This window comes from Budorcas taxicolor, chromosome 12, assembly GCF_023091745.1.
Source record: "Budorcas taxicolor isolate Tak-1 chromosome 12, Takin1.1, whole genome shotgun sequence".
Taxonomy (NCBI): Eukaryota; Metazoa; Chordata; class Mammalia; order Artiodactyla; family Bovidae; genus Budorcas; species Budorcas taxicolor.
The window spans coordinates 12,096,690-12,111,097 of record NC_068921.1 but is presented as its reverse complement, the minus strand read 5'-3'; the positions used below and the strand labels follow the sequence as shown (position 1 = coordinate 12,111,097).

The 14,408-nt window shown below is 37.1% G+C and overlaps 1 protein-coding gene across 1 annotated transcript in view; it reads left to right on the top strand.

Annotated features, from left to right (window-relative positions):
• The window catches only part of VWA8 (von Willebrand factor A domain containing 8), a 373,132-nt gene that overhangs the window by 190,399 nt on the left and 168,325 nt on the right, over positions 1 to 14,408 (top strand). Inside the window, exons 25-26 of the mRNA XM_052649893.1 lie at positions 2,632 to 2,837; positions 4,609 to 4,760. Of these exons, the coding sequence (XP_052505853.1) occupies positions 2,632 to 2,837; positions 4,609 to 4,760 (358 nt within the window). The remainder of the gene's footprint in view (positions 1 to 2,631; positions 2,838 to 4,608; positions 4,761 to 14,408) is intronic.

Genomic DNA, 14,408 nt, shown 5'->3' with positions numbered 1-14,408 from the left:
GTAATAATGTCATCTTAGTAACAGTGCTATATTGGCTGTCGCTGAATGCTCCCGACTAAATGCTCCCACGTGCTATCGTCATCATCGCAACTATTTTATGAGAGTATTTTTATCCCCATTTTAGAGGAGGAGAATGTCTGATATTGGAAGAGATTATTTTTCTAGGGTCACTCAGATAAAAAGTGTTAGAACTTGGCTTCATATCTAAGACTATAGATAGTCTTAGAGTAGAACACAAATTCAGAAAGGGTTTTTAGTGTTTGCTTTTCATCACATCACCCTAACTGTGGAAGGGTTTGAGGCCAGCTCTGGTGAGACTGATTCACCTTGACTGGAGAGGCCCTGGGATAAACTGAATCATCAGGAACCTTTAAGAAGAACTTCTCTTCTCTGTGACAAGTAGCTAATTCTGAATACTGGGCATTCCATATGCAACGTGAAGCAGGCTCAGTCTCCTTGTAGGATTTTTGATCTGGTGACTCCACATCAAGGAATTTATCCAAGGAAATTCCCTGTGCAATAATTTAAGTACAAGGATAGGCAATATAGCATTGTTTATAGTTGCAAAACTAAAAGGAAACAACCCAAATGTATGCCACAATGGGACTGAATGAAGAAGTTCTATTATATCCACTCAGTAGTTTACCACGCAGTTGCTTAAAAAAAGGTGGAGCATGAGTTTACCGGTGCTGACACCGAAGGACAAAAAGAGTCCTAGAAATGTATTAAGCGAAACAGTAAGAACAGTCTGTGCAGTGGCCTGCCAGGTGAATTAATAGAAAATAAAAGGCAAGAGGGATGCATTTACACGAATATGCGTGACATGCGTAGAATGTCCTCAGGTGAGACTCTCACATCCTCTAACCTCCCTGGCCTTGCTTCTGCCCTGCTCTGTGCTGCTCTCCCATCGCTTACCCTCTTCCAGCTTCCCTGCCCCCCCCACCCCTTCTCTGAACACGCCAGCCGTGCTCGCCCTAGGGTCTTTGCAGTAGCTGGACCTGCCATGCTCTTCCACCACACACCTGCATTTGCCTGGTTGTCACCTTCTCGGTGAGGCCGGCCCGTCTGGCATCCCCAGCCATCACTGTTTCTCAAGCACTATACTGCGCTTTTCTTTCTTCCTTGAAACATGCAGTTTCTAACATTTGTAATTATTGTTTATATCCTCCGTATGCCAGAATCTGAACTCCATGAGAACAGGGCTTTGTGTGTTTTTGATCACTGAGGTCTATAAAGTACATAGGGTATTACTAGGCACATAGAAGGAATTTAATCATTATTCGATGAATGAACAAATAAGGGGTCGATTATAGCTTTATATTAGTGTTGCATTTGCTTTTCAGCAAAAAAAGGCCAAAGCTGTTTTTCATGTTTGTACTTGAGTGAGTTTAGCCTATGAGATACAAGCTTGAAGTTGTCATGGTTGCATTTTATTCAGTTGCTTTCATGAATATATGATAACAATAAAAGAATGATCTGAGTCATTTCTGAGTCCAAGTAAGTTCTAAATATCCTTCCTTTCTAAAATGAGCATATTAAATAATGCAAATCTGTTTACTATAACTTCCTTTGGTCCCTGTCCTTTGGATTATAAATCAGAATTATGTGAACTTTTATCTGAGAAGTTTCTCTCTCTCAAGGATAGATTATATTTTTCTAATATATTCTCAGTTGTCGAAATTATCAGTGAAATATTTTTTTTTCCAATTCCTTTTCCTTGATTTTTATTTAGATATTATCTCTGCACATTTACTTTTCTGAAACCAACTTATAAAGTATATTCTAGCAATGTGAACAAGATATAAATTGTTTAGAGCATGATGATACTAATTTCCCCATTTTTAGTATATATAAAAAGTCATGCATGTATGTATGTAATTTCTGAAGATATTTACCATGTGTTATAGAGTTAAAAATGCAATCTCAGAACCACAAGAGTATTTTCCAATTAGTGGAAAAAGACTAAATTATCAAAACTACATATGTTTGTATGTATGCATTTAAAATAGAGTACGACATGGCAACCCACTCCAGTATTCTTGCCTGGAGAATCACATGGACAGAAGATCCTGGCGGTCTACAGTCCATGGGGTCATTAAGAGTCAGACATGACTGAATGATTTTTATATATATATATATATATATATATACACACACATTTAAAAATACTAGCAGGACCAATATTATAAAGCAATCATCAATCAATTAAGAATAAATAAATATTCAATACTGACATGAAAAATATGAAAGAATGAATACACTGAACTGTTAACCCTGTTGGGGAAGGAGTGAGATTGGCAGAAGCTCACAGGGACTTCTCTTTCTGTTCTTTGTACTCGAATATCTACCAGTGAGATTATATCCAAGTATTGTACAATTTTTAACAGAAATAAATCTGTGTAGAATAAACCACACATCACTCAGGCTCATTTCCTTTTGCTTTAGTCATTTGCTTTTTTCTGTATACCTATTGTTGGACAGGCTTTCTATGCAGTTTTACACATTTAAAAATAGAAGTACTTTGGTGAGCAACCCATGGCTTTTTCATTGATCATTCCGTATTTGCTATGTCCTTATAAGGGGTTAGTTGCATACTGAGTGTGAATCTGTTTTTTTTTTTTTCTGTCATAGGTGATATTTTTAGCTGCCATGCAGTGGATAATCCCAAACCCTACTCGGAACTTAGGATGCTCAGGCAGTACGGCCCAAATGTGCCCGAGCCCATCCTTCAGAAGCTTGTTGCTGCCTTTGGAGAGCTAAGGAATTTAGCTGACCAGGGTATTATTAACTACCCTTATTCTACCAGAGAAGTTGTCAACATAGTCAAGCATTTGCAGGTATGGCACCTACCTGTACGTAACAGTTTAAAAGAAGTCATCAATCTTGTTTGAGATTTTTTTGTGTGTGTGTGCCTAATTTATACCAAGTCTTTCCATTTCTCTTTAATACTGGTTAAGGTGATATAGTAGGAAATGTCTGTAATCCAAATGAACATTTGCTGTTTAACCTCTGGATTGACTTTGACAAGGTTCCGTGCCATGGCTAATACCAAGGAGCTAGGAAATTTGGTGGAGGTTTTCTGGGGGCTGTGGGAAGACAGGAGAGTGAGACAGAAGGGAAGCTTTACTGCTATTTGACTTTATACAACAAGCATATATGGTCTCTGAGTGAAAATATTTTCATTTTGAAAATGAAAGACTTGAAGATAAAAACTGACTGGAAACTAATAGTATTGATTACATACCTGTAAGTACTGTGAGAAGGTTTTGTTGGATAGAGTAAGTGGGCAAGAGAATGAAATTCCTTAAAGCCATCCACGATGCATAGTTCACCTTGGAGGGCTTCCCTAATAGCTCAGTTGGTAAAGAATCTGCCTGCAGTGCAGGAGACCCTGGTTCAATTCCTGGGTCGGGAAGATCCAGTGGAGAAGGGATAGGCTACCACTCCAGTATTCTTGGGCTTCCCTTGTGGCTCGGGTGGTAAAGAATCCACCTGCAATGCAGGAGACCTGGGTTCGATCCCTGGGTCAGGAAGATCCACTGGAGAAGGGATAGGCTACCCACTCCAGTATTCTGGCTGGGAGAATTCCATGGACTTTATAGTCCATGGGATCACAATGAGTTGGACACGACTGAGCAACTTTCACTTTCACTTTTCACCTTGGTGAAAGAAGACAAAAAGCCTGTGTAGATTCTGCTTTTATAACAAATGATGATTTCCAAGCAAACAGTCATAACCTAATGACTCTTGACCCTTGAAAACCTAGACGGGAAAATAGAAAGCTTTGTTCTGCCTGTAAAACCATGGCAAGTCCAGCTGAGATCCCAGCGCCTAGAGAGAATCAAGACAGAGGCAATGAATGACCCAGAGGACCCCAGCAATGTGAAGTCAGCTGTCTGTAACTCTCGTTTTCTTTCCCTCTGCGCATCCCTGTGTGTCTGTTCTCTGTACTTTTTACCTTCTTCCTTTTCATGTTCCTTTACCTTTTTTTTCATTTACTCTTGGACTTGTGACTTTTCTGAATTTTTCCATATAGATATTCAACACTCTGCTTTATTTAAGTAGCATTTTTTAATTTGGTCAGTCCAGTTGTTTAGTCTCTAGGTCGTGTGTGACTCTTTTGCGACCCCATGGCCCGTAGCCTGCCAGGCTCCTCTGTCCATGTGGATTCTCCAGGCAAGAATACTGGAGTGGGTTGCCATTTCTCCTCCAGAGGATCTTCCCAATCCAGGATCAAACTTACGTCTCCCACACTGCAGGCAGATTCTTTACAACTGAGCCACCAGGGAAGCTCAGTACTCATTTTAAAAGCAGGAGATTTCAGAAAGTGGTGAAAGTCACCATACCCCAGGATTTGAGTATCAGTTTAACATTTGAGAGAAAGAACTGTTTCCCCTCCAAATTCTGAAATTTATTGAAAGAGAAAAATATTAAGTCATCAGGGCAAACATTAAAGGGAAAAGCATTCCTCCTATCCGTTTATCTGAGAAGGCCAGTAAGAAAAGGTCTAGTGAAGTTTATTTGATCATTATTCTGTCAGTTTGGGAAATCTTTATAGCACTTTGTATTTTATCGCATGGTAATAAGGGAATTTTTTTTTTAATACAGAAATTTCCCACTGAAGGTCTCTCCAGTGTGGTTAGGAACGTGTTTGACTTTGATTCCTACAACGACGACATGAGGGAGATTTTGATTAACACTTTGCACAAATACGGAATACCAATTGGAGCAAAACCATCCAATGTGCAGCTGGCGAAGGAGTAAGGCAAATCACTCTTGATAAAGTACTCTTGAGTGTAACTGTTCTGATTCTCAAATGCTGATCATTCTGAGTCTACTGTTATACTCTACTAAACTGACCTAGTGTGGAAATTACTTTTCCATGAGTAAGCTCTTTAAGTATATGGTGCTATTTGCTGGCTGGATTTCAGTTAAATAGCATTATTTATAGGTCTGTAAATTGAGAAATTCAGTTATTCCAAATGTCCCATGAGTAGATGTAATGTAATCAAATAAAGGGAAATATTTGTTTCTTTAACAGTCTCTGTCCTTTTATTGAATTCCTATGATTCTCATTTTTTCCTAACCTAGTACAGAATCATTGTACAAACATGCAAACTACATGAAGAGATAATATATATTTAGTTAAGATGGTCTTATTTCTGTCACCATATATTTTTCTGTTATAGTTTTCTAAATTTATAATCATATTAACTTGAAATTTGGGGATTACTTATTTTAGCCTGACAGATGAAAGAGGCAGGGAAAATAAGTGGGTTTTGTTTCATGTGGGCTACTTGCCTGCTTTTTATTTTGTAATTATAGGCTATATACTTAACAAAGAATCTTAACAAATATGATATTGTTGACCAGAAAAATAACTGACAGTATTTATTAGTAGGATAATTAAGTCAGTGCAAATTCACGAGAAAACAGTTTTAAATATGCATAACTTATTGATAATGCATCTAATGTTGTCTTTGTCTGTAGGGAAATCCATTATCATAAATTCCCAAGGGACAAAAATTGCTTTTTATTTAACTTCGGTCTCATATAGGAGGAACTCTCTGCCTTCCTTAGGAAAAGACTGTTGTATATTAATGATTAGTCCAGCTACATATATTTATTCTAAGTGTTTACATCATCAGTATTTATTCTTTGAAGTTATTATAAAACTTGTTAGAATATATGCTAATAAAAATAAATTGTTAAGGCTTTAACAATTTCTTCAAAGATTTCTTAAAAAGAAACAAATATTTCCCTTTAGTGGTAAAAGAGCTAGATGGAATTATATTAGAAATTTATCAGTGAATTGGTTTATATTATTAATAAGTAAATTTTCTTTTTGATAAGAATGATTTGATGTTATTGCTAATATATACACTTTTCTGTGGAATACTGTTTTACTGATTGATTAGGAATATTTATGGGCATTTAGAAACTAGTTTGGTGATTTAATGGGTATAACTTATCTCCTACATTAGAGAGTTCAAGAAATGTATTTAATGTGCAAACTTCTGTTAGTACTCATGTTTTTTTGCATCCTTTTTATAAATTATATCTTGAGTTTCAATTGGAAATAAGATGATTTTTAATTTGTTTTACCATTAACAAACTTATATACGGTTTTAGCTTCATGGAAACCAGGCTTGTGATTTTAAAATAACTTTTTTTCTACTCTGTACCACTTGAAATAAAATTTAAAATGTGTATTAGTTGGTAAGATCAATCAAAAGAAAAACTATTGGCTATTTAATTTTCTAAGGAAGACAGATACAGTGATTTAACTTACGCATTACTGTTTCCAGTTCTGTACTGAAAAATTCTTGCCATGGCTTGCTCATTGTTGCCATGGTGAGTTAATTCCAACTCTTTTTTAAAATACTTACTTATGAGTGGAAGCAAAAGTGCATTGAGCCTGGAAACAAGATGGTCATGCCTGAGACCAGCATGGAAAGAACTAGTTGTCCACCCACTGCATGTAGCTAAAAATAGACTTATAGCAGATGTGGGGGAAGTGTGAATTTTCCTTTGGAGTGGAGATAATAGCGGACTACAATTTGCACATTTAGAGCACGTTTTCATCACCTGTAAATTGCAATGACTTGAGTAGCTCAAAGGTAGTGATGCTATTTTATTAGTGAAATCCACAGGTTCCATACCTTTTATTTCTATCATATAACCAGTCTTGTACTTTGAGAGGGTAGCATGGCAGGGTGAACAAAGCAATATCCTGGGAATTCAGCAGTTAATGACATGTTCAACATGCATGTCTGGGTTAAACATGAAGAAATAGATTTTCCCTGTTTGTAAAATGAGAGCATTTTACTGTAGCATAACCATATAACATCACCTAATCAAGATGCTTTTTAGAATGAAAGGGCACTATTAATAATAAGTCTGTAAAAAGAGATGTGGAATAAGACTGTTCTAGTGAGACCATAGTATATTTTCATCTTTAGAAGGTTAATAAGGTTTCTTCTTATTCTAACACCCTTTGCATTTTAATATAATCTTAATTTTCTTTCATCTGCAAAAATAAAAATAAATTAAAAAGAATACTTAAACTTTCTATTTCTCTCCTCAACTACCACACTGATAATAGTAATCACAGACCTCTGAAAATTCAAAGTTGTCCCTATGCAGTCTTATGATTTGCTTTGACTTTTCTAGACCTTTAGCTAAACTTTATACTTCACTGATTGATGTTGGTTGCTGCTCTTGTTTAGTCACTAAGTTATGTCCAACTCTTTGCAACCCCATGGACTGTAGCCTGCCAGGCTCCTCTGTCCATGGGGTTTTCCAGGCAAGAATATTAGAGTGGGTTGCCTTTTCCTTCACGAAAGGATCTTCCCTGACCAGGGATTAAACCTGTGACTCCTGCATGAGCAGGCAGGTTCTTTACCACTGAGCCATCAGGGAAGCCCATACTTCTGTAGACCTTTTGCTAAATCAGTTCTTTGAGGCTGTTCTTGTTCATCTCTGGAGATCCAGTGTTAGTGAAGAAGATTCACATTGGATTTCTGTCCCTAAGGAAGAAGGACCAAATGTTTTAATTGCTATGACTATCCTTTTGCCCTGAATGAAAAATTATTGCTACAGCCTGTTAATTTTCTTACCCTCTAATTCAGTCTTTATTCAATAGGGGAAAAAATTGCATTGAACCCAGAATAAGATGGATACATTCACACACAAGATAGGGATGGAAAAATAACTGTCCATGAGTGTAAGTGTACAAGTAAAAAGAGATGTAAGACAGATGTTGTAGAAGAGGGAAACTTTCCCTGTGGGGCAGAGGTGATGCTGGTCCACTGTTTATACTGTTTAAACAGTCTTCTGCAGCTACCTTCCTCCTCAGCTGAAATCAGAATATACTGTGGCTGTTTGGTGATGCTCTTCAGTGAAATTCCTGAGACCTTGTCATTTTCATTCTCCTAAAGAGTACAGTGAGATGGTACCTGTCTCATTCATAGGTCTCTGTACAGTTTTTTTTTTCTTTTTTTTCATTGGAATATAATTCCTTTACAATGTTGTGATACTATTCTGTACGTTTTTAAAAGGCCTAGTGTGATATTAGGAGATGAATATGATTTATCTTATTTACTAAACATGTGCTAGACCTGGTACTTGATAGGCTGTCGTACTGGGTAATGATTTTACCTTGCTTGATTAAGCCATAATGCAGCTCTTTTTTCCAATCTAAACACATTCCACATCTCAGTATTGGGATCAGAATTGGCTACCTAGGTCCCTATGTTGCATTTGACCCTTTATACTAGTACTTGAAGTTTTTCTGTTGTTTCCTTTTAAGTTTCTAATACATGGGAAGGGATATGTCAGAGAGATGGCGAACATAATAAGCACACTGGGAGAAATTTAGGCAGAAATAGGATTTGGCTTAAACTCCAAGCTCTTAAAAAGTAATCCGAGCTCTTGAGTTTCAAATGTCATTATTGGGGAAAAAAGTACACATACACACACATATACATACATATGTATGCATGCATACTCGGTCAGTGTCTGACTCTTTTCAACCCCACCAGGCTCCTCTGTCCATGGGATTTCTCAGGCAAGAATACTGGAATGGGTTGTCATTTCCTTCTCCAGGGGATCTTCCCAAACCATGGATCAGACCAGTGTCTCTGGGATTGGCAGGCAGATTCTTTACCACTTGAGCCACCTGGGAAGCCCCATAGTGAAGTGAAGTCGCTCAGTCGTGTCTGACTCTTTGCGACCCCATGGACTGCAGCCTACCAGGCTCCTCTGTCCATGGGATTTTCCAGGCGAGAGTGCTGGAGTGGATTGCCGTTTCCTTCTCCAAGGAATTTTCCCGACCCAAGAATCGAACCTGGGTCTCCCACATTGCAGGCAAACACTTTACCGTCTGAGCCACCAGGGAAGCAGGTATGTAACACGTATACATACGTATAATTAGGCTCAAACATCCAGCCAAACGCATACAGAGTATCTGCTATAGTAGATACAGATCTACATGTCACAGCAAAGCCTGCTTGTTTTACCCTCAGATAAGCATTTATTATTATTATTATTCAAGAATAAACATGCTGCTAGCACATTAGCTCTTCCAAATTTAAAGCTGTTTCAGAGTAAGTTGTGAACTACTCAGGAAACATTTGTTTTAAAGGGAGTCCTTTTTTTCTGTACATTCATTTTCAAGAGACTTATACAATAGTTCATCTTAATATAGGTGATATTATCATTGCATTTTATAGCGAAAGAATTTGAGGAACAGAGAGGTTACCTCACCCACCTAAGGTTACAAATCTGATCAGGAGCAGAACTGTAATATGCACAATTTTAGTTCCAGTTTTAAAGATGAATATAAGCAGATCCATATGCACGTGTAGGCAGTTTCTAAATCAGAATTATTCTTTACATACTGAAAATCACCAATAGTTTTGGTTTAAAAGCACCTTAGAACTTTAGAAATCAACTTGGAAATCATTGACCATGATGTCATACTTGTAATATACATATGCTTCAGAGAGTTGTGATAGATTTGGGGGATTTAGCCATATTTCACAGTGTTGAAAAGCAAGTTGATATAGACTTTTGGCACAACAAAAATCATTTTAAAGACCTCTTCATCCCCAGTTAAGCTTTTCTCTTTCTTTTTTTCTCTTAATAATGAAAGATCATGAAGTAAAACATAAGGTAATTCATTCAGAAAAATAAAAACTCTAGAAAACTTACATTTGACTACCATACAGAAGAAGCAGACTAGCCATCATTCTTCCTGATTTGGAACACAAAAGGAATTTACTAAGTCTTCTCAAACATTGTAGTCATTTTTACATAAATCAAATATACAAAGACATTATCTCCACCCTCTGAATTTAACTTCGTGTGTTTATCTCTTCCTGTCTTCCCTAGGAGACACACCTATCTATAAAATACTTAAATGCTGATTCTTCTTGATCCACACTCTTTGCCCTCAACCCTATTGATTTCTTTTTATAATGCTGCTTGCTTTATGAAGCCAGTTTCTTTTTTTTTTCCCAAAAAATATTTGTTGCTTATTTGTTACTGGCAAAGTGTCTGTAGTCCATCAGTCATTAATTTTATCAGCAAATAGAATAAAAAATTTGAAGAAATTTATAAGCTTTTATATGTAGCGTTTCTCTATGATGTATACGTACTAAATGAAGAATGATGTCCCATTTATTTTTAAAATAAATTAGCAAAAAGAAAATTAAAACACTAATAATTCCACCATCTAGAAACAATTATTATTTAATCCTTCTAGATCTTTTCCTAGGGTTCTATGTGTTATTTCAACTGAGAAATATTTCTTTACAGTTTTTTTTTTTCCTGAGTTTTTCTTCTTGATAAAAGACATGACCCTGAAAGGAGATCCTTTTTAAAACACTTGATTCCCAATCTTCTTTGTTGAAAAGAAGTATATCTACAATAGAGTAGATTCTAGCATATATATACTCATCTCACAATCCCACTTTTTTTCTCCTTCCCTCTTGATCCTTGAGTTTTTAGACTTAAAGTATTTATTCTAAACATAATGAACAGATTCTTAAAGCATGTAAGTTGCTTTAAGCTAGGCATTTCTCTGGCATTTCAACAAAAGTAAGGAATAAACACATTAATACCAACACTTTGTGTCTTTATGCATATGTTTAAATGTCATTATCCTTTACAGACTCATAGAAATGCTGTTGCTAGCCAGACTGCACATCTAAAAATGACTGCTATGTGTGACTGCACTTTTAAAGTGTCCCATAGCTGGTAAAGAAGCCCTATTGGAATCTTGAAATTACTCCTCTGATGTCTTGTTGATGTTTCTATTCTCTCTCTGCTTTCAAATGCTTTATTAAAAACTTTTAAACTTCACTTTTTCAAGTGAAATAAGGTAATTTGAATTAACTCAGTGTAAGATGATATTAGCGAATACTTTCTATTAAATTTATTTAATAGGTTCACATTTTAAATAATTTAAAAACACTGTAGTAGCTGTTGATAGTAGTTGCCTTTGCGAGAGGCTCTGGAAAGGAAAAGGAAAGCCTTGCTCTCTGTCCTAACGTGTATTATTTCCTATAGTTTATTTTTTATTTATTTTTTTTTACTGTATTGGTTTTGCCATACATTGACATGAATCCAGCACGGGTGTATATGCGTTCCCAAACATGAACCCCCCTCCCACCTCCCTCCCCATAACATCTCTCTGGGTCATCACCGTGTACCAGCCCCAAGCATGCTGTATCCTACGTCGGACTTAGACTGGCGATTCAATTCTTACATGATAGTATACATGTTACAGTGCCATTCTCCCAAATCATCCCACCCTCTCCCTCTCCCTCTGAGTCCAAAAGTCCGTTATACACATCTGTGTCTTTTTTGCTGTCTTGCATACAAGGTCGTCATTGCCATCTTTCTAAATTCCATATATATGTGTTAGTATACTGTATTGGTGTTTTTCTTTCTGGCTTACTTCACTCTGTATAATCGGCTCCAGTTTCATCCATCTCATCAGAAGTGATTCAAATGTATTCTTTTTAATGGCTGAGTAATACTCCATTGTGTATATGTACCACAGCTTTCTTATCCATTCATCTGCTGATGGACATCTAGGTTGTTTCCATGTCCTGGCTATTATAAACAGTGCTGCGATGAACATTGGGGTACATGTGTCTCTTTCTATTCTGGTTTCCTCGGTGTGTATGCCCAGCAGTGGGATTGCTGGGTCATAAGGTAGTTCTATTTGCAATTTTTTAAGGAATCTCCACACTGTTTTCCAAAGTGGCTGTACTAGTTTGCATTCCCACCAACAGTGTAGGAGGGTTCCCTTTTCTCCACACCCTCTCCAGCATTTATTGCTTGCAGATTTTTGGATCGCAGCCATTCTGACTGGTGTGAAGTGGTACCTCATTGTGGTTTTGATTTGCATTTCTCTGATAATGAGTGATGTTGAGCATCTTTTCATGTGTTTGTTAGCCATCCGTATGTCTTCTTTGGAGAAATGTCTATTTAGTTCTTTGGCCCATTTTTTGATTGGGTCGTTTATTTTTCTGGAATTGAGCTGCAAGAGTTGCTTGTATATTTTTGAGATTAGTTGTTTGTCAGTTGCTTCATTTGCTGTTATTTTCTCCCATTCAGAAGGCTGTCTTTTCACCTTGCTTATATTTTCCTTTGTTGTGCAGAAGCTTTTAATTTTAATTAGATCCCATTTGTTTATTTTTGCTTTTATTTCCAGTATTCTGGGAGGTGGATCATAGAGGATCCTGCTGTGATTTATGTTGGAGAGTGTTTTGCCTATATTCTCCTCTAGGAGTTTTATAGTTTCTGGTCTTACATTTAGATCTTTAATCCATTTTGAGTTTATTTTTGTGTGCGGTGTTAGAAAGTGATCTAGTTTCATTCTTTTACAAGTGGTTGACCAGTTTTCCCAGCACCACTTGTTAAAGAGATTGTCTTTACTCCATTGTATATTCTTGTCTCCTTTGTCAAAGATAAGGTGTCCATATGTGTGTGGATTTATCTCTGGGCTTTCTATTTTGTTCCATTGATCTATATTTCTGTCTTTGTGCCAGTACCATACTGTCTTAATGACTGTGGCTTTGTAGTAGAGCCTGAAGTCAGGCAAGTTAATTCCTCCAATTCCATTCTTCTTTCTCAAGATTGCTTTGGCTATTCGAGGTTTTTTGTATTTCCATACAAATCTTGAAATTATTTGTTCTAGTTCTGTGAAAAATATGGCTGGTAGCTTGATAGGGATTGCATTGAATTTATAAATTGCTTTGGGTAGTATACTCATTTTCACTATATTGATTCTTCCGATCCATGAACATGGTATATTTCTCCATCTATTAGTGTCCTCTTTGATTTCTTTCATCAGTGTTTTATAGTTTTCTATATATAGGTCTTTAGTTTCTTTAGGTAGATATATTCCTAAGTATTTTATTCTTTTCGTTGCAATGGTGAATAGAATTGTTTCCTTAATTTCTCTTTCTATTAGTGTATAGGAATGCAAGGGTTTTCTGTGTGTTGATTTTATATCCTGCAGAGATTCAAGAGAGTAGGATGTATGCCTTACTTTCAATGAATTAGCAATCTTGAGGAAACATGTAAACTCTCAACCTTATTATGCAATGTTATATTCAAAGTGCTGCATTCACAGTAGGGTTTCTCGTCCTATGAGTCCTTCTTGTAGGAAATAATAGTAGTTTGGGGGTTTTTTGTTTGTTTTCTGGGAAAATTTCCAACTGGGAGAGTTTCAGCCCCAGTCATTGTTGATGTGAATAACTAGAAAAGGAAAGAGTTTAAGATTTAAAAATACTAAGATGTGGTTGGTAAAGCAGATGGCAGGAAAAAAAGAAGTTTTTGCAGTGAAATTTGAAGAGAGTTGAGGGAAAGGAAACCCAAGCCCCAGACCTGTAGTCTCACAACTCCTATGAAGAGGGAGGAAGAGATGTGTGGAGCTTGGTGACTACATCTGCTTTAGCATGGAGTGACCCTGGGCAGCAGCGCTGACTCTACACAGTGTCAACCTGGATATGAGGGAGCTATCTGAGAAGTGTTAGCCAAGAAAGGCAAGTTTCCCCAGGTCTTTTTTTCATCTCATGCATCCAGATGACTTTTCATTTCTGTGACCACAGCAGGATCTTGGTGGCAGAGGTGCACAAATCTAAGTTGTAAACTGAAAACCATAATGTCGACAATGCAGAGCCAGACAGTGAAAGGAAAAACACATGTAATATTCGTGTACACATCATTTGCAGCAAAGCAAAATTTATTTCCCAGCAACATGCAAGACTGAGGAGAGGGAAATTCAGAAGTTTCTTGCAAACAAGGGAGGCTCACTGGGGCAGTAGTACCCATTATTAATAGTTTAAAGTGTTTAAGGTGGCGTTTCTATTTTCATTATGTAGAGTGTTGACTTTTTATTTTAGAAAGGATAAATGTTTGCAAGGGACTTCATGGATTCACTTCTGACCATGCTGTCTATCAGGCCTTAAATTTGAAAACTGCAGATACTGTAGAACTCTATCCTAAGGGTTTCTAAGAGTTCCACATGTACAAATTTCCATGGAACCCTGGGCAAGAGATTCATTTTGCCCAGAAAGAAATGTGGGAGAAGGATGTAAGAGAGAGTGACATTTGAATTGGGCTTTAAGAATGAGAAAGATTTCATCAAAAGAGGCAATAGCAGAAAGGAGTTCTGGCCTGAAGTAAAAACCTCCTGGAAGCATGAAGATGCAGAGTACGTGGAAGAACAGCAAGTAGCAAGTCACAGTCACTAAGGCATACGCTCCAGCATTCTGGCCTGGAGAATTCCATGGACTATATGGTCCATGGGGTCTCGAGAGTCGGACACGACTGAGCGACTTTCGCTTCACTTCACCCAAGTGAAGAGTGAGAGGAAGGGTCAGAGCCAA